The sequence below is a fragment of the Gadus morhua genome, chromosome 20 (genome assembly GCF_902167405.1).
Source record: "Gadus morhua chromosome 20, gadMor3.0, whole genome shotgun sequence".
In the NCBI taxonomy this organism is placed as follows: domain Eukaryota; kingdom Metazoa; phylum Chordata; class Actinopteri; order Gadiformes; family Gadidae; genus Gadus; species Gadus morhua.
Genome location: NC_044067.1, coordinates 5,901,909 through 5,920,011, shown reverse-complemented (window position 1 = coordinate 5,920,011; position 18,103 = coordinate 5,901,909). Strand labels below are relative to the sequence as shown.

General features: G+C 45.8%; 1 protein-coding gene across 1 annotated transcript in view; it reads right to left on the bottom strand.

Annotated features, from left to right (window-relative positions):
• Positions 1 to 208: 208 nt before the first annotated feature.
• Positions 209 to 18,103, bottom strand: part of adcy5 (adenylate cyclase 5) — a gene marked incomplete in the record, with an annotated part of 54,121 nt that continues 36,226 nt past the window's right edge. The window contains 16 exon segments of the mRNA XM_030342997.1: positions 209 to 3,017; positions 4,698 to 4,822; positions 5,508 to 5,712; positions 6,131 to 6,394; positions 6,731 to 6,863; positions 7,296 to 7,316; positions 7,799 to 7,974; positions 9,069 to 9,227; positions 10,002 to 10,118; positions 11,281 to 11,368; positions 11,967 to 12,064; positions 12,406 to 12,550; positions 13,790 to 13,812; positions 15,637 to 15,774; positions 16,253 to 16,394; positions 16,819 to 16,977. Of these exon segments, the coding sequence (XP_030198857.1) occupies positions 2,889 to 3,017; positions 4,698 to 4,822; positions 5,508 to 5,712; positions 6,131 to 6,394; positions 6,731 to 6,863; positions 7,296 to 7,316; positions 7,799 to 7,974; positions 9,069 to 9,227; positions 10,002 to 10,118; positions 11,281 to 11,368; positions 11,967 to 12,064; positions 12,406 to 12,550; positions 13,790 to 13,812; positions 15,637 to 15,774; positions 16,253 to 16,394; positions 16,819 to 16,977 (2,122 nt within the window).

The following is an 18,103-nucleotide window of genomic DNA, read 5'->3' as shown; positions in this document are numbered from 1 at the left end:
AAGTTAATACACACATTGACGGCAGAGTCAACCATGTCAAAGGCCTACTATTGTAAGTATTTCTAAAATCATTTGTGCTGTATAAGTGCTGTTGTTTTAAATTTAGAATTGGGTAGTTTTTGCATAATGCGCGCTCCATAGCCATGAATCAAGTAAAAAAACATCTGAAGCCAGAACACAGATAAAAGAAGGTACTTTGGATAAATCCTCAAGTGTGAAAACATTTTTGCAGTTTATTGGAATGTAACAAACAAAAAAACTAAATCAAGCCATAGTTCATCTTTGAAGTCATAGACTCAATTCTTCATCGAACCAAATCCAAATGAAATAGATCCTTCCATGTAGCGCGAGAGGCTAAGGCGTTTGTGTTTACTTGAATGCAAAACCTCCACTCAACATAGGTACCTTCGCTCCAACCCCATTGCCCCCCTGTCCAAAAGCCTTCTTGATTTGGGTTCCAAAGCTTAATCTGGATCAACAGCACATCATCTTTATTACCATGTGTTCGACGCATCCAACCATTTATATTGAAACGAAAATGAAAACCACATGAGCAGATACCAGGAAAGAAGATGTAAGCGACATTAAACAGAGTCTGTTTTATGGATGTGCAGGCAGGATTATTGCAGTGGAGGGGTTCAGTCACGGCCGTGGAGAGCAGCAGAATCCAGTGCAATCTCTTTGGTTCCTCACAGGAGGACACTTTTAAAGTTTGTTTCTTAGCTTTGAGGACAATTCTGATGCCAAACATTGTCAAAATTAATAAAACACAGCTGCTCTCCACTTCTGTGATGTTTGAAGAATAACGGCTGTTCCATTTCCATGACTTTATGACGAAAAAAATAAAGGCATTATAAATTAATCCTATTGCGGAGGATTTCCATAACAGAATTTCCAACTGATATTATAAATAGACACCTCTTCACTGGATAAAAAAAAAAAATAAACATCGGGAAAATGTTTAACACGACTGGATTGCTCCGTAGCTTAGAAGAATGGTGATGACCTTAGAGAAAATACAAGAGACTTGGAAGGGGGTCAGGTAGCATACATGTGCCAGCAGGAGACATCACGGTAGTCCAGCTCGCTAGCACTGGAGAACTGCTGTGCGGCTAAAGCAAACAGGTTTCACAGGACCAAACACGGTGGGCGGACCCCCACAAAGGTCACACTGAAGGTACCACGGGTTCTCACCACGCATCTCTAACCAACGGGAGAACATCAGCTGCCGTCTGCGATTTAGTACACGCATCACTTCCTGTGTTTTTTCGTTTTGTTTACAAAGGCCTCATTCGGAGATCATGGGACATTCATTGGGTCGTACCATCTGATTGAACTAGCAGGGGGGTATGGGGGGAGCTGAAGGTTGTTGAGCAGCACTGTGAGCGCTCTAGACAGTTTAGTCGAGTTCTCGTCATACCGGACGCATTCTCATCAGGGATCAAATATTAATAGACGGGGAGGGGGACATAACCACATGAAAGAACCCCGGGAAACGCCCTCTTCCAGGGAAACAGTTTTTCCCCCCACAGTGATGAGAAGAGTAGTGTGTGTGTGTGTGTTTGCCCCTCTGCCAAAGCCATGAACTGTGAACTTATGCAACTCCCCCGATGTGAACATGATAAACAAACAAAAAAAAGGCAGATAGAATGAAATCAAATTAAAAAAGGCAATGAAATATGGCAATATAAAGTCAACACGTGATGGCCCATGTCCATCGCTAGTGGTGTGCAGTGTGGGTAACTTATGTACATCCAAATACACGTTGGTGTTCATAGATTGCTCTCTCATATATTAATTTACAAAATATAGAATCTGTAATTTCCCGTAGTGTATGATGTTTTTTTTTCTTCAAAGATCGGTTTTACAAAAGCTTTTTGTTGACATCCTTATTTGAAAAGTGGTCTTCAGTTAAAGCGTGTGGCTTGTGTGTGTGTGTGCGTGTGTGCGTGATTTGTGTCTGACCAGTGTGTGTCTGTATTTGTATACCTGTCTGACCATATGCGCTCTGTAAAACGTGACAACCTCCCTCCTTTCCTTCTCTTCATTGAGGAACCAATTTCTCCACACACCCACCTTGCCCAGTGTCTCAACAACCTGTCGACGTCAAACTACATCTTCATTGTCACTTCCGTTCATTGTCATATCCAGTAAAAGGCTTTCTTAGTGCTGGTGAGTGCCCTCCTCCTGTCCTGACCAAAACCACCAACCCCTGAAACCGGTATATGTATGACAACAAACGATGTTGGTCTTCACATTGATTGTACTTTCTCCGTATACACCCATAAAACAGTGCGTTGCACACGTAAATATATTTCAGGGCACAGGAGAGAGAGACATACAGAGAGAGTGAGAGAGACAGCGCAAGCGAGAGAGAATAAAAATAGAGAATAGACTTGCTTTGTTTGTTTTTGCTTTTAAACACTTCAGTTAATCCTTTGGCAAAGTGTCCAAAGAAAGAGCTGGTGGATTGGGAGCCGAATTCAGATCCCAGCGCGTGACCGCAGAATGAGGTACGGTGTGGCGGAGCGTGCCGAAGACCACGGCCCAAGCACCAGGGCGGACCCCCCCCCTCCCCCACGTCCATCAAGTACCCTCCAGTCTCCTCGAGTCTGGCCCTGCGTCTTTGGGTCCTTGCTTTGGATCCGTCCTGGGGCGGACTCCTTGCTCCTTCTCAGCAGGCGCCAAGAGCCTCACGAGCGTTCAACGCCATGAATCGCCATGAACGGGAAAACCAAGAGACCACCGGGAGTCCAAAGAGGCCCGAGGCTCGTCCCGACGTCCCCACGTTTGTGAAAAAACGCCCGTCGTTCGGACCCAGAAGTCCGCCTCAGCTCCCCCCTCGGGCCCCACCCAGTGTTCATGGGGGTCCCCTGGGTGAGTGGGTGTTAACTGCTTGGGGGTCCGGCGGTTAGAAAGTAGGTCATCATCTCCCCTTTCCCCTTGACCGTCACCACGCCCCGGTACTCCAGCGTGTAGTTGTAGGAGCTCAGGACCTGGTAGAGGTCGGTTGTCACCTTGACAGAGGGGAGGGGGGTTGATTGACATTAGCTTTGTTCAAACGTTTATCTCCGTCTTTTATTCATGTGAATGGTCTAACATGCACAGTCGAGGCCAGGGGGAAGGCAGCTGCTGTTGAATCACCCTGAACTGATGCAGGTTTCGTAAAGCACTGAACCACACATGAGTGACATGCCAAGCTACTTTGTATGCTGCCATCTTAAGGCTAAATCAATAAATGCTAGGCTGAGCATGGTGCTCTGATGTAAGAATCAGTTTCACAATGCACTATACAGTACAACCAATGATGGCAGTCTCCTTTGAATGTGCATCGGCTCTGCGCACGAGTGGGCTCTGCGTGTGCTTTTATTTGTCTACAGAACCGTAATCAAACCTTAAATCGATAAAACTAAAAGAAAATATTAGTCCATTAAATGTGCAACAGCGTAGAATTAACTTATGAAGGTCGATCACTTCAAACATGAAAAAAATGAAAATAACTCAAGTGCAGTGTCTTTTTAATGACATTTAATACACTCTTTGCCAACCTCTATCAGCAGACCCCTTATAATGGTGTCGATGCTAATTAGCCCAAAGTAGGGACATGAGCTCATATGACGAATAGATAGAATTGAGAGCCTAAAATTGCGGGGCGCCTTTCACATTTCGATTAGAAAGGAGGTATCGCGCATTAATGATTTAATATCCAATGGTAAAAAAAAAAATACGAATAAACTATTTTTAATGAAAGATTAATTTAGATAAAACTAAATTAGAATGAACATGAATTATTCAATACAGGAAATGAGGGGACTGCAGAGGTAACGGCAGAGTGCTGGAAACGTTGAGCCGAAGTAGAGGAGGTTATTAGAGGTATACAGCACAGTTTACAAAGATAATATCCACAATATACATTAATCATAAAAAACGATCAGTATATCTAGTGAGGGACACTGTTGTGCCGTAGATATGGGGATTAACATAAATAGTGTTATGCAAATGGTTGTTCATTTCAATACCAGTAATAAAACTAAGAAGTTAGAAAAGTCAAATGTCCGCAAGTTTCAAAGCCGTGTCATCAAAGTTCGAAGAGGTCAGAAGGTACTTTTTGACCTCAACTACCCATCAGTGCCACCGTCGGACATTCCTACAAAACAATGATCTAGTGTTGCTCCCCAATCTCTTCCTCTTGGTTAGTCTAATATATAGACTAAACAAGAGGATATATATATATATATTTATTACACGGCTCTTCTCAATGCTGTTGAACGCTCAGTTCACTTGCATGGGAACTTCCGGCGGGGAATTATTTTTTGATAATTGACTGTTGCTAAGCATATAATGACCACTGTCAAAGTGGATTTTTTGCCGTCTTTCGTATCGCTCCGCAAGAAGTCCGGTAACTTATCAACCCCAGCGTACTCGGTTGCTAAGCGACGTCTTTGGCCGACTATTTCTCTGCGGATGAACACTACGAATGCTGATAAATTGTACAAAGACACACCGTGTGAAGTTATTTTTTCTTTTTGGCAAGTAGCCGTGTAATAAGCGGGATAATGTATAGAACGTGGCCGGTCACCATCGAAAATAAGCCCCTTCAGGGCGAAGCAAGACATTTGGGGCATTTGGGACTGTTGGGGCTTATTTTCCCGATAATTATCCCTTACATATGTAACCACCCCACCCTCCGTACTAACCTGGATCCTCTCAGGCACGCCGGTGCTGTCCATGCGACTGGCCACGTTCACCGTGTTCCCCCAGATGTCGTACTGGGGCTTCCGGGCACCGATCACGCCCGCCACCACCGGCCCGATGTTGAGCCCTGACCGGGACATGCACAAAACATTTCTTCAGGTTGCCGATCGCTTGGCCAGACACACACTCGTTTTTGGACCAATGAGACTTTTATCTTCATATCAGCTGTCCACAGCTGCTTCTATATATAAAATAAATCTATCGATAAAATAAAAACCCATTGCCCTCTAAATGAACTGCAATGCGGTCATAATATGACATGAGAGGGCATAACATCGGCTGACATACCCTAACTATACTCCGCACCACCACACTAGTAATCATTGACACGTCGACACGCTATGAGCTGATCCTCTTGAGGAGCAGTAGGATTCATCTCAATCCAACACTTCATCTAAGCACATCCTCTCTCATCCCGTTCAGTTGAGAGGGTTTTTTCTCCAGCCTGCCAGTCTATTTATTCCGCCTCGACCTGGCGTTCCCGACACTTCTTCTCGTGATTCTTCTCAGCTGATAAAACAGCCTAGATGAGCAACATCGCATGGGATACAGTATACCTCAGGTGGGAAGACAAGGACGCCACAAAGTTCAGCTGCCTGTTGGCGCCCTAAACCTTAGCTACGGTGCGTTAAGGCCTCAACCCAATTAATTATTACCCCTTCCAAAACAAAGCTCCCCTTCTAATCTCCCTAAACCATCCACGAGTCTCTCCTGGGCGACGAGGTCTCGACCCAACGCTTCGATCAACTCACCGATCTTCATCTTGAAGTTGTTGAAGGAGTGCTCGTTGATGTACTTCATCTGGTCCATCATGCGCATGGCGTAGTCCGCCAGTGCGCGGATGTGCGTGCGCCCCACCTTGTCGTAGGTGGAGTCGTTGAGGCCCGAGGCCGCCATGTAGGTGGAGCCGATGGTCTTGATCTTCTCCAGCTGGCGGAACTGGTCCTCGCTGATGATCTGCCCGTCCACACAGGGAGACATCGCCCAGGGGGGTTAGATGTATTGAGCACGAGATTAAAACAGGAGTGTGTGAGACTATTACCGTCCCTAGTAGCGATACTATTACTATGTATGGCAGAGAGAAGCAAGTCCGCTCGAGTACTCTTTGTGACAGTGGAAATATTTACACTGTTGAACAAGTTGTCCGCACAAAGTCAACCATTTGCTCTTTTAAAATATCCTAACATGTAACCCTAATCCTAACCCTCCCAGCACAACCTCCACATAGATCCCCCCCCATCGAACTGCTGACGAACTTATTAATAAATGAACATGTTACATGTAAAAGGCACGGTCTGGACCCCACAAATACCCTATCACATGACTGGAACAGACACAACCTAGCCCCAAGACACACCCCTGGCCCCGCCCTCACCTCGTCAAAGTCGGCGATGATCTCGTTGAGCAGCCGGAGGCACTCCACGCCCTCGTTGTTGGCCTCCAGCTCCACGTAGAACTCGGAGAAGTTGCTGATTGAGGCGAACATGACGGCCACGCACTCGCACGACTGGTAGTAGAGCTCGTCGTTGCGCCGCTCCCGCTGCAGGAAGTGGGCCGCCACGTCCTTGGGCAGGATGTTGTGCAGCAGCCGGCGGTTGTACGCCTGCAGCTCCTCCATCTCCTCCTTCTCCTCCGTCGCCTGGCGGGGAGGGGGGGGGGGGGGGGGGAGGGGGCACGGATGGTGTCGTTGAGGGCTGTTGTTGTCGGTATTCTGTCGCCGTTTTTGTTTCCTGTTTTCTCTTCGACTTGCGGAGCCGTCGTCGTTATGAGCAATTGAGTCTTGACTACAGTTTTTGTTTTATTATGCATCCTGAAGTTTAAAACAAGACTGAAGACTTGAGCGAGGGTTCTACATTTCTTTGATAACTTTGAATGAAGTCTGTCTTTCATTTTAAATGTTAAATGTTTCCTGTATAAGAGAGCTTGGTAATGGAATTGCCAGCGTGCCCACACACACACACACACACACACACACCTGTAGCTTCCAGAGGAAGTCCAGCCTGGCTGTGGACTCGACCTGCTGGGCGTGGAGGTAGAGCGCCAGGACGAAGACCGTGATGACCACCGGGGTCATGATCTTCAGGGGAACCTTGGTGTCCACTCTACAGCTACACACACACACACACACACACACACACACACACACACACACACACACACAAACAAGGTCTTACATGTAAGCCTCTACTAAGCTGACTAACTAGCATTTTTCGTTGCACAGTCTTTGCATGCGGTTGGTATTGGTGAGTGGTGTTGGCTTACTACTAGATTACAGGTTTACAAAGTATAAATCCCATAATTTTCTCTCGCCATTAGAGCCATGATGTAACCGTTCTTCTCTCACACACACACACACACACACACACACACACACACACACACACACACACACACCGACTTTGCTTCGAGGCATTGCTAATTAGCACATGAAGAGTCGTGATCAGTGAGTATAAGTGAGATTGTTCTCATATTCTCATTATAGATTAGCGTGTGCCCTCACAAATTGAGGTTATTGCTACAGTTATTCAAGCAGCTCTCACCTTGTTCCGTTGATGATCTTACTGCAAAACGAAAACAGAGAAACAACAAGAATAAAATAATTAAGTTTAGGTATGTTGATAAGAGCACACAACAATTAACATTCCCGCAAAAGGTATTGAAGTCGTGTGGTCAAGTGATTCAAAAGATTTTATTAACCAGACGGATGGCTAAGATTGTGAAAGGTTGCAAAATGTATTGCAAAATATTGCCATCTTCACCAACTCAACACAGTGGACATTAAACAATTTAAGAGACAAACAAAATTAATGACAAAACTATGAACCATGGTTTTTGACTGCCTGTTAACTGTGCTTCCAAACGCAGGGCTAAATAATCCCCATTTTGTTGAGACCGTTGAAGACGCTTTGTTGATGTCGAGGTTTTGCCGCCCACCAAGTCGTCACATCGATTTCACGTGATCACCTGACCTGACTATCATGATACAATATGCGTCCCACAAACACACACACACACACACACAGAGGCGGGGGGGGGCACTCACATGCCGCTGGCCATGACGAGGAGGTCCTGGTTGTCGAAGAGGCTGGCCTCGGGGATCTCCATGACCAGGAGGTAGAGGAGCTCGATGAAGAGCATGAGGAAGAGCTTGCCAATGCTGCTCACCTGCAGGAATACTGAGCATGCCAGCAGACTCAGCAGCACGCAGGACGAGAAGTACTGCAGGGAACACACACACACACACACACACACACACAGGGGCATACGTTTAATAACTATAGGCAAGTACTGCAGAGAACACACACACACACGGGAACATACATGTGAATATCTAAAGAGAAGTACTGCAGAGAACACACACACACACAGGGGCATACGTTGAAAAAACTATAGGCAAGTACTGCAGAGAACACACACACACACACAAGGGAACATACATGTGAATATCTAAAAAGAAGTACTGCAGGGAAAACACACAGGAACATACGTGTGAATATCTATAGGGAGGTACTGCAGAGAACACGCACACACACACCGACATGTGTGAATATCTATAGAGAAGTTCTGCACAGAACAGGCATACACACACACACACACACACACACAGAGAAACATAGGTGTGAACATCTTTAGAAAAGTTCTGCAGAGAAACACAAAGAGACACACACACAGAATGCAGTATGTGTGAATATCTATAGAGGTACTGCAGAGTGTGTCACCACAGAAACGTGTGAATAGAGGTCCCGTAGAGGACACACACATACAGTTGTACACTTTGTACACTATAGACCTATAGGGAAAAACATCAGAGAATACACAGGCACACACAAATACATACACAAACACAGCAACATATGTGTGGATTTATATACAAGTTGCTATGAAATACTCCTCGACACATTGAATCAAGTTTGAATTATAGCTGTTAAAAAAAAAAAACTGCCATGGTCCAAATTGAAACATGGCAGTGTTCTTAATGTCTGCGTGGCGCTCATATCCGGTATTCAGAGTTTTAGTTGTGTAATCCTATCAAAATAATTTAATCCAATCCTGATGAGATTATATGGTGAATTTCATGACGCATTCAATCTTCAAATGAGTTCTTGAAAATAATGAGGTCAGAGGTGCACGCAGTTTGCAGTGTACAAACGTGTTCGCTCTCTCTCTCAAAAACTAACTATAGCTCTTTCTCACACAAACTAACTATAGTTCTCTCTCACACAAACACTCCCTTCTCTCCCACACACTCTCCTTCTCACCCTCACCCACACACACACCCCCACACACACCCACCCACCCACCCACCCACCCACCTCTGGGAAGCTGCAGATGGGCGAGAGGTCCTGGCAGAGGTCGGGGTGGGAGTCGAAGGTGACGTTGAGGATGAGGGCGTGGCAGGCGTTGACGCTGGACAGGCTCATGTTGAGCTCCGAGCTGATGCAGGCCCGCAGGTCCCGGCTGCTGCAAGTGAACTGTAGGAATAAACCAAGGTCCCCACGTTGTTACGGTTAATTTCAGGTTAATTTTTTAGCTCAATTATTTAAAGTTGACATATTATACCACTAGGTGTGAGTGTGATTAGCCGTTACAAGACGTTTTTTGTTTTTTTTAACGCTGTCTCTTCTTACACCACGTAGACGTGTGCTGGATAGGTCAGTCTACCAGCCTACCCAGTGTACTACAGCAAACGCTGCTCATCTATCCGTCATACATCTAGGTCAGGGGTCTCAAACTCCGGCCCGGGGGCCAATTGAGGCCCGCGGGATGATATTTTGTGGCCCCCTACTTGACATCAAAGTTTAGTGTTGTTGTCAAACGCAAATTTTTGCTGAGTCGCTTGCCACACTTTTTTATCACTTGTGATAGGGTGACCAGATGTCCCGGTTTTGCCGGGACAGTCCCAATTTTGAGTTGCGTGTCCTGAGTTCCGACAAAAGCCAAAGGACGCTAAAATGGTTTTCCACCAACCAATATGAAATGTCCCCGGTTGTCAGCAATTACATAGCCAACATGATCTAATTATAGCCCGATCATTAACTTAGATTGGGTGAGTTGTGCTACTTTTTTTTGAGACCCCTTATCTAGGTGGACAAGCCCACTTGTGATGTCAGAAGCGGCCGATTTTACAAAACGGCTTGTAACGGCTAATCACACTCACACCTGGTGGTATAATATGTCACCTTTAATAAAAGATCAAATGATTCCAAGCAATGTCTTGTTTTCTATCCATTAAGGACTAAACTCACGATGTTGACGAAGGCGGACAGAAAGACGATGACGATGGTAAAGACGCCCACCAGCGTGCTGTTGAGCCGGGACTGGACGATCCTCTTAGACAGGTTCTGCAGAGCCCCTGGGAACATCTGAGGACCGCACACATGCACGTTATGGGAGTGTGTGTGCCTGTGTGTGTGTGCGTGTGCGTGTGTGTGTGTGCGTGTGCGCTTGGTCGTGCGCTAGCCAGAGGGAGTAGACCGCAAAGAGTTCATAAACAGTACTGATATACTTTCTGTTTATACAAGCCAACAGATTCATAATAAACTCCAACATGAATCACTATCTAAACTAAATAATGACACATTTCCATTCAGAGTTAGGGTATTATTGGAATCGATGGGTATGAGAACGATGCTCGGTCATGTTTGGATGATTTATTATTTTGAATAAAGGTTTAAAAGTTGGCTAATTTGTCGGTTGCGTACTGAACAGTCACCTGTGGCTCTGTGACATTAACTAAAGCTGACTGTTATAGTTTGTTATTTCCCTTTGCTCTTCTCATCTTCCAATAGGGTTAGGAAAAGTGTCCTGGGGTTGGGGGGGTGAATGATGCAATGAAAGGAAAAAACTAAATAAAAACATAACGCCATCCCTGGCAATAACGTGGACCGAGAAACGTAATTAAACTAGATGTGTAATATATTGAGCAAAACGTTCCTTTAACATCTTTCCTTGCAAGGTCACATCTTCCATCTTCGCCTGTCCCATCCCTCTTAAGATGAAACAACTACGTGCAATCTCCTTTCCATACAGGATCAAAGGCTGCGAGCTCCTACATCCTTTACTCAGACTAATTAATATACTAAACAAGAATAGGGTCTGACAGACTGTTAAACAACAGTTCAGAATGGGTTAGCCTTGATTTCTGACACTTTGGTCATGCAAGAGAGCCTGGAGGAAGATTACACTATGGGACGGCCAATCGGGAGGCGCTACAACTTTGATTGGTCGGAATGGTCCTGACGCGAGTCAAATGGCAGAACGAGCAGTTCGATGGACCAATGGCAACCGCAAATGGTAGGAGAGCCAAAGTAGTAAAAGCTATTTGAATACGGGCAGAGTAACAATGGGTCAAACCTTACTTGTTCGTCATAGCCATCGTCAAACAATGTGTCTTACTTGTCAAAACCTTTTCATTCCTTGGAAACTGTTTTTTGTGCTCCACAATCTCACAATACTCCACACCGCCTCGTTACATTTTTGATCATTTGGATTTAATTTGTCAGAGCTGAACCGGCTGCCACTCACCCCGAAGCAGGAGTAGACAGCTGACACGAACATGACACCCATCAGGATTATCAGACAGGTGATGAAGAAACCCAGCATCACACTGGAGCTGTGAGAGAGAGAAAGAGCGAGAGAGTGTGAGAGAGAGAGACAGATATTCTGAGCTGGAGGTTAAGCCTGAGTGAATGCTACTGCTACTGTGCTTTCATCTTGCAGTATGTATACTAATGACGCCGACAGAAACTTGTGTGCGTGTAACTGTGCGTGATTGTGCGCACAAGCCAGATGAAAGACACAAGAGGAGACGGAGTGGAGTAAACAGCAGTCTCTCTGCTACATAGAGCGAGCGATGTGCATTACAAGTTTGTCCTAGAAAAATCTCCATGATGCTCTAGTACAACAGGTGGTAGTTAGTGTGTGAGCGCGTGTGTGTGTGTGTGTTTACGTGCGTGCGTGTTGTGTTTGTCGTTCTGACATTGATGGACGAAGATAGGGCCATTGTTGAATTTAAATTGATTCTCGAAAATGCAATTTTGCGAGTGTAATGAGTAGGGTCAAACAAATGTTAATCATAAGGGTTTTTCGGAGAAACCATTACAAAATGATTATTCCCCTATCAAAGCAAATGAAAACTACCGGATGTGAACATTAATTGTAACAATCGTTTGTGTGTGAGTGTGTGTCTGTTTCTGTGTGTGTGGACTCACTGCGGTACGATGACGATCTGGATGAGGCAGATGAAGAGGAAGACGAGGGAGGCACAGGCAACGTAGGCACCGAACCTGGAGTCCACCTGCTTAGAGTACTGAGAGAGAGACAAAGAGAGAAAATGAGGGAGAGACAGAGAAATAGACAGAGAAAGAGGGGGAGACAGAGACGGAAAGAGCAATGGAGAGACAGAGATATAGACAGGAACAACAATTGAGATAAACATATTGAGAGACAGAGAGAGAGAGAAGAGAGACAGAGAGAGAGAGAGAGAGACAGAGACAGAGACAGAGACAGAGAGAGAGAGAGAGAGAGAGAGACAGAAAGAGAGAGAGCGGTTGAGAAATACATATAAAGAGACAGAGAGAAACATAGAGAGACAGAGAGAGAGTGAGGCCTAAAGGGACATCATTAAGAAGAAGGGGATGCAGCACTCACCTTCTTCTCCAGGTCGGGCTCGCGGAAGGTGAGTAGGAACTTCTTGACGTGCTCCGAGCGCAGGCGGTCGATGCTGCGGGCGTCGATGGCGCGGCCCAGGAACTCGTCCACCTCGTCCTCCGGGTTCAGGTTCTCCTGCGTGTTCCTGAAATTGAAATGTCTAAATAACAGAAGGACCAGGCCGAGGGTTTAGCTCCGAGGAACCGGGGGTCGCTCGCACGCGCTCACTAAAGCCTGCTCAAGAGACGCCCGCTTCAAAACGTGTGCCCGCTAGCCCGTCCGCTACCCATGACGAAGCGGCCTCGTAGCGGTCGTGGGTTTGAGTCCGAGCTGCGCGGCTCACGTTCGTTCTCTCTCCCTTTCCACCGACCGTCCTGTCTCACCGCCTGTCTTCGCTGTCCTCTCTCTCTCTCTCTCTTTTATTAAGACACAACAACCCATGGAAATATACATGTCTTTCCAAGGTTTTGGTTTGGAACCGTCTTCCATCCAGCGGTAGTACAGTAGGTTCCGTTCACAACAAAACGGTCGGAACAATCTAAGAAGATAAATATTTAACTGCTGTGCGAATATCAACCAATTTAGACCTGGGACTAAATCGATATGCTGCCTGATACACCCCCCAAAACCCCCCATCCCCTCCCCAACCAACCAATCCATCCAAAAGCCCTTTACATTCAAACCAGAGATTCCTCACCTGGCTCACACACACGTTGTCCGGGACTGGGTTTCAACCAGGCCTTGAAACGGCTACATCGAAATATTAAAACCATAACAAATGTTTGCATTGACCTGGAGTGTGCTCCGGCCGGGCGCAGTGAAGCTTGCACAGATAGAGCTGAGCTATGGGATACAGGAGTGTGTTTATGCTGCCTGCTGGGGTGTGTGAGATTGAGCCTGCATTGGCATGAGACTGGAATCGATTTCGTCTCATGTTCATTGAAGCCCAATCTAAAGAATTGATTAAGGACCAGATTTCTGCATTAACCATATTTAAGGCAACTTTCGTATGATTTTTTTATGTTACAAAAGTTGAACAACATCTAATGAAATCTGAAACTAGCTCTTATTTTTGTTTCTATCTTCACCAAGTCATTTGGTCGTAGGTTATACTCTACACAGCTCATGAACGACCCTTGATAAGCGCGTTCAGAATGCATTGGAACGCGATGATAATGGACATCATTTTCAACAAGTGGCGCAGGTTGTAAAACCATTATGGGCAGTTCAAACATGAAAGAAACATGGCTTGCGTTGGAAACAATAAAGGTTTTCCCTGTAATGTGTAACCTTGGAAATATGACCATTAAGGGATTCCTAGCGACCCTGCCAACAGACACCAGAGAAGGGGGGAGAAGAAAGGTTTAGGTGGGGTGGTACTTACTTGTCCTTGGGGTCTTCAAAGCCCTGGAAGACAAAATAAGAAAGAGAGCGCAAGAGAGAGAGACTTAAATTAATACGGGCAAAGTGTGAATTTCTAACTATTAGATATAATAATATATTGCTAACAGTTTTATTTAGCTTAACTTTGGTATGCATAAAAGTCAAACTTCATGAAGCAGTCTCAAGGATGCTATCATGTCTAATGGCATGTAGGCCTAAAGCGAAACACATTCATCGAAAAGAAATGCTTTTGTTGGAAGTATGGTAGTAGATAATCCCACCTCTAGAAATTTAGAAGGCATTCAGAAAGTACTGCATTAGCAGCCTCTAGTGGCCAAAACACACCGGTAGAGCACATATTTTTTGCTGATGGTGGGTAATTGCCATTACAGAAATACACTGCCACAGACTCACATGGTCACGACCCTAAGCATACAAATACCATTTCAATAAACAAATACCATTATTTTTTCGCTGGAATGTTATTGGTTTGTGAGTAAAAGTCAGAGAGAGAGAGAGGGAGGGAGAGAAGTGAGGTGAATGATGAGGCAAAATAAGACTGCAATCAAAAACACATAGCTCTCAAAATTACTTTATTCATCCATCTTCTAAATGTACTGCCCTTTTTGCTTTTTATCGCTCAGATATCCATATACCCTATTTTGTGAAGCCATTGCTTGACACTCCAGTCTCATACACACAATATCTGAGGGCAAAAACAACTTGCGACCGTAAACACTGTAACCAGATATCAAAATAGTTGACTTTCTCCTTTTGGTGTGACAAGCCATGTCAACACCAGAAAAGATCAACTGTATGTGTCAGGGAATTTCTGGGGAGAATGTGGCTTTGTAGTTCAATGGTGAATAAGACCACCCACTCTGTGTGTGTGTGTGTGTGTGTGTGTGTGTGTGTGTGTGTGTGTGTGTGTGTGTGTGTGTGTGTGTGTGTGTGTGTGTGTGTGTGTGTGTGTGTGTGTGTGTGTGTGTGTGTGTGTGTGTGTGTGTGTGTGTGCGCGCGGATGTGTGTGTGCGCTCAGTGGAACGACCAGTCCGGAGGTAAACTCGATAGTCCCATTGCTCCGTTAGTATACACACAACCACTGCTGTGTTGCCATGTTCCATCCCAGAGTAAAAACACCACACTGTCTTTTAAGTGGGTTTGCGGAGAGACGGTTTAGTTCGGACTCTATCCTGGCTTCCACACGTTTCCTGTGTTCTCAGACTCTGGTTTTGTCCCTGAAGGAAGGGCAGGACATTGGACCATGCTGGCCTGCTTCCTACAAAGCCCTGACTCTATGAAAACAGCCCCATCAGGGATTAGGAGAGATATTGGCAGTGGGTAATGTTTGGCATTTGCAAGGGGGATATCCATTTATTTTGATCATATAAACATGGTTTCGAGGCTCAGGGTTTATTGAGCTGTAAAGTGACTTTTACATGAGACAAACACAAGACCATTTTGAAAATGTTATAGTATCATTAAATGAAACCCCACTTTAGGTTTGTTACTGAATAACTGGATCTTTGTAACTGCTGAAAGAAGCCCAGTGATTCAGTTGTCTCCTTGCAAGAAGGAGGTAACCATTATTATGCAACATGGTATTTACATAACCGCATTCTTTGACCCATGGGAGTCAATTTAGCTCGCTTAAAACATGAGTTATGGAAGTTTCAACCCATTTACCGATTAACTTGTCACACGCGCGCACACGCACACGCACACACACACACACACACACACGAGTGCGAGAGGGAGAGAGAGAGAGAGAGAGAGAGTGAGACGGGGAGAGAACTCTTGTTGTGACAACACGGCTTATCCTTTTAGCGGTTAGCTCTGAATGCTCACCATCCTCTTCATCTCCTTGGAGATCTGGTTTCCCCCCAGGTGGTTGTAGAAGGGCCGGTCCGTCCAGTGGCCCGTGTTGTGGGTCACCGAGTTGGTACGCTGCCGGTTCATTTTGGCGATCATGGCCTTCTCCTCTTTCTACAGAGGAGAGACGCCACGCAGCGCAACAGTGTTAGCATTAGCCCACATTCGTTTTGTAACTGATCCTCTCTACAAACTTTATAATCAATTCAGAGCAAATATGATTTATCTTTTCATGACCGCCCATCTATTTCCCTCGAAAGCCCATTCAACGAAATAAGACAAAGATAGGTACATTATATCTTGTATGTATATATATTTTCCTCTTACAGCAACCTTTCCTTGCTTCCTTCAAGTTTACATAAGAGCGTAAACATTCTCTGCAGAGTTTATTTGCCTCTAGGGTTACGTTTAGTCTAGTCCGTTTAGTCTCCCTTTGAAGAGCGGGAGGAGGGATGGAAACAAGACTGGGACGACGCTGACCAATAAAAACACAAATGAAAAAGAAGAAGAAGAAGAAGAAGAAGAAGAAGAAGAAGAAGAAGAAGAAGAAGAAGAAGAAGAAGAAGAAGAAGAAGAAGAAGAAGCCTCGCACCCGTTTCTGGCTGCAGCCCACGATGAGGTAGGTCTCTATGTTGTTCTTCTTCAGGTAGGGGTTGCGATCCCCCCCCGTGCCGGCCTCCACGTCGTAGTCTCCGTTCAGATAGTTCAGGGTGGCCTTGGTGATGTGGATACGCCTGGAGTGGAGAACGCACGCACACACACACACACACACACACACACACACACACACACACACACACACACACACACACACACACACACACACACACACACACACACACACACACACACACACACACCTTTTTGTTAGAAATTCAGAAACTGCATGTTATCAATCTCATTCAAAAGCATCTATTCTGTTTTGTATTCTGTTTCGGGTGCGTGTTTTGATGCGCGACAACAGTGAATATCCTGTTTTTTACTTGCTGCTTGTCATCTGTGTGCATATGTGCGTGTTTGTAAGTGTGCATGCACGTCTGCCTGTCTGTCCGTCTGCCTGTCTGTCCGTCTGCCTGTCTGCATGCATAAGCGCGTGAGGGTTTTGCTTATGGTCGATTTGGGGGGGGGGGGGGGGGGGGGGGGGGGTGACAGACTCACCCAGCCTGCCCGCCAGCCTCCATGTGATTGGCCAGCGTCACGTCGTTGGACCACACGTCGAACTGCCACTTCCTGAGCCCCAGCACCCCGCAGTGCACCCTGCCGCTGTGGATCCCCACCCGCATGTTGACGTTCACCCCGGTCACCTCCCGGACCAGCCTGCAGGATGAGGAGGAGGAGGGTTCAACAACAACACTCTCTGCTACAAACACGTTTTCATTCAGTGAGTCCCAATTACAATTACAATCAGGGCATTTAGCAGACGCTTTTATCCAAAGCGACGTACATCGGTTAACACACACATTGACACACCGATGGCAGAGTCAACCGTGCAAGGCGACAGCCAGCTTGTCAGGAGCAGTTAGGGTTAAGAAGTGTCTTGCTCAGGGACACATCAACACTCACGCTAGGAGGAGCTGGGGATCGAACTAGCAACCTTCCAGTTACAATCCCTACTCAAAACAAGATCAGTCATTTCTGTTTCTAACTCGGCGATCCGGGTCTATATTGAGCGGTGGCGAGGTCAGTATGAGTGGACTTGTCACAACAACAACATCAAGAGTTACATCATCTACAGCAGAAGCAGCCAACAAAAACACCTCAAAATAAAAGACAGAATAGGAAAGATAAAAATAGAGAGACAAAGAGGTAGAGGACACCTTCACACAGAGGAACACACACTCAAGCCTGTTTTGGAGTGACCAGCATCCTTTGGATAGCCATCAGGAGATAACATGAGCACAAGGAGGACAGGACACACCGCGAGTTTCCCTTCCCCTCAATCTTCCTTTCATCACATCTGGGAGGGGGGCTGAGAGGCCCAGTCCGTCCCTGGTGTGTGTGTGTGTGTGTGTGTGTGTGTGTGTGTGTGTGTGTGTGTGTGTGTGTGTGTGTGTGTGTGTGTGTGTGTGTGTGTGTGTGTGTGTGTGTGTGTGTGTGTGTGTCTGTGGTCTCCCACAATTCAATATCAGACCACCAATACTTAGACGATGTAGTGGTGCCCCACTCCCCATACTTACACAACGCTCCAACACATAATCACATCACTGGCTCTCACTCAGCACACACACAAGCGACCAGTCTGAGAATTCAATTCTAATGCAATTGCTTTGGTCTGAGAGAGAGAGAGAGAGAGAGAGAGAGAGAGAGAGAGAGAGAGAGAGAGAGAGAGAGAGAGAGAGAGAGAGAGAGAGAGAGAGAGAGAGAGAGAGAGAGAGAGAGAGAGAGAGAGAGAGAGAGAGAGAGAGAGAGAGAAGAGAGAGAGAGAGAGAGAGAGAGAGAGAGA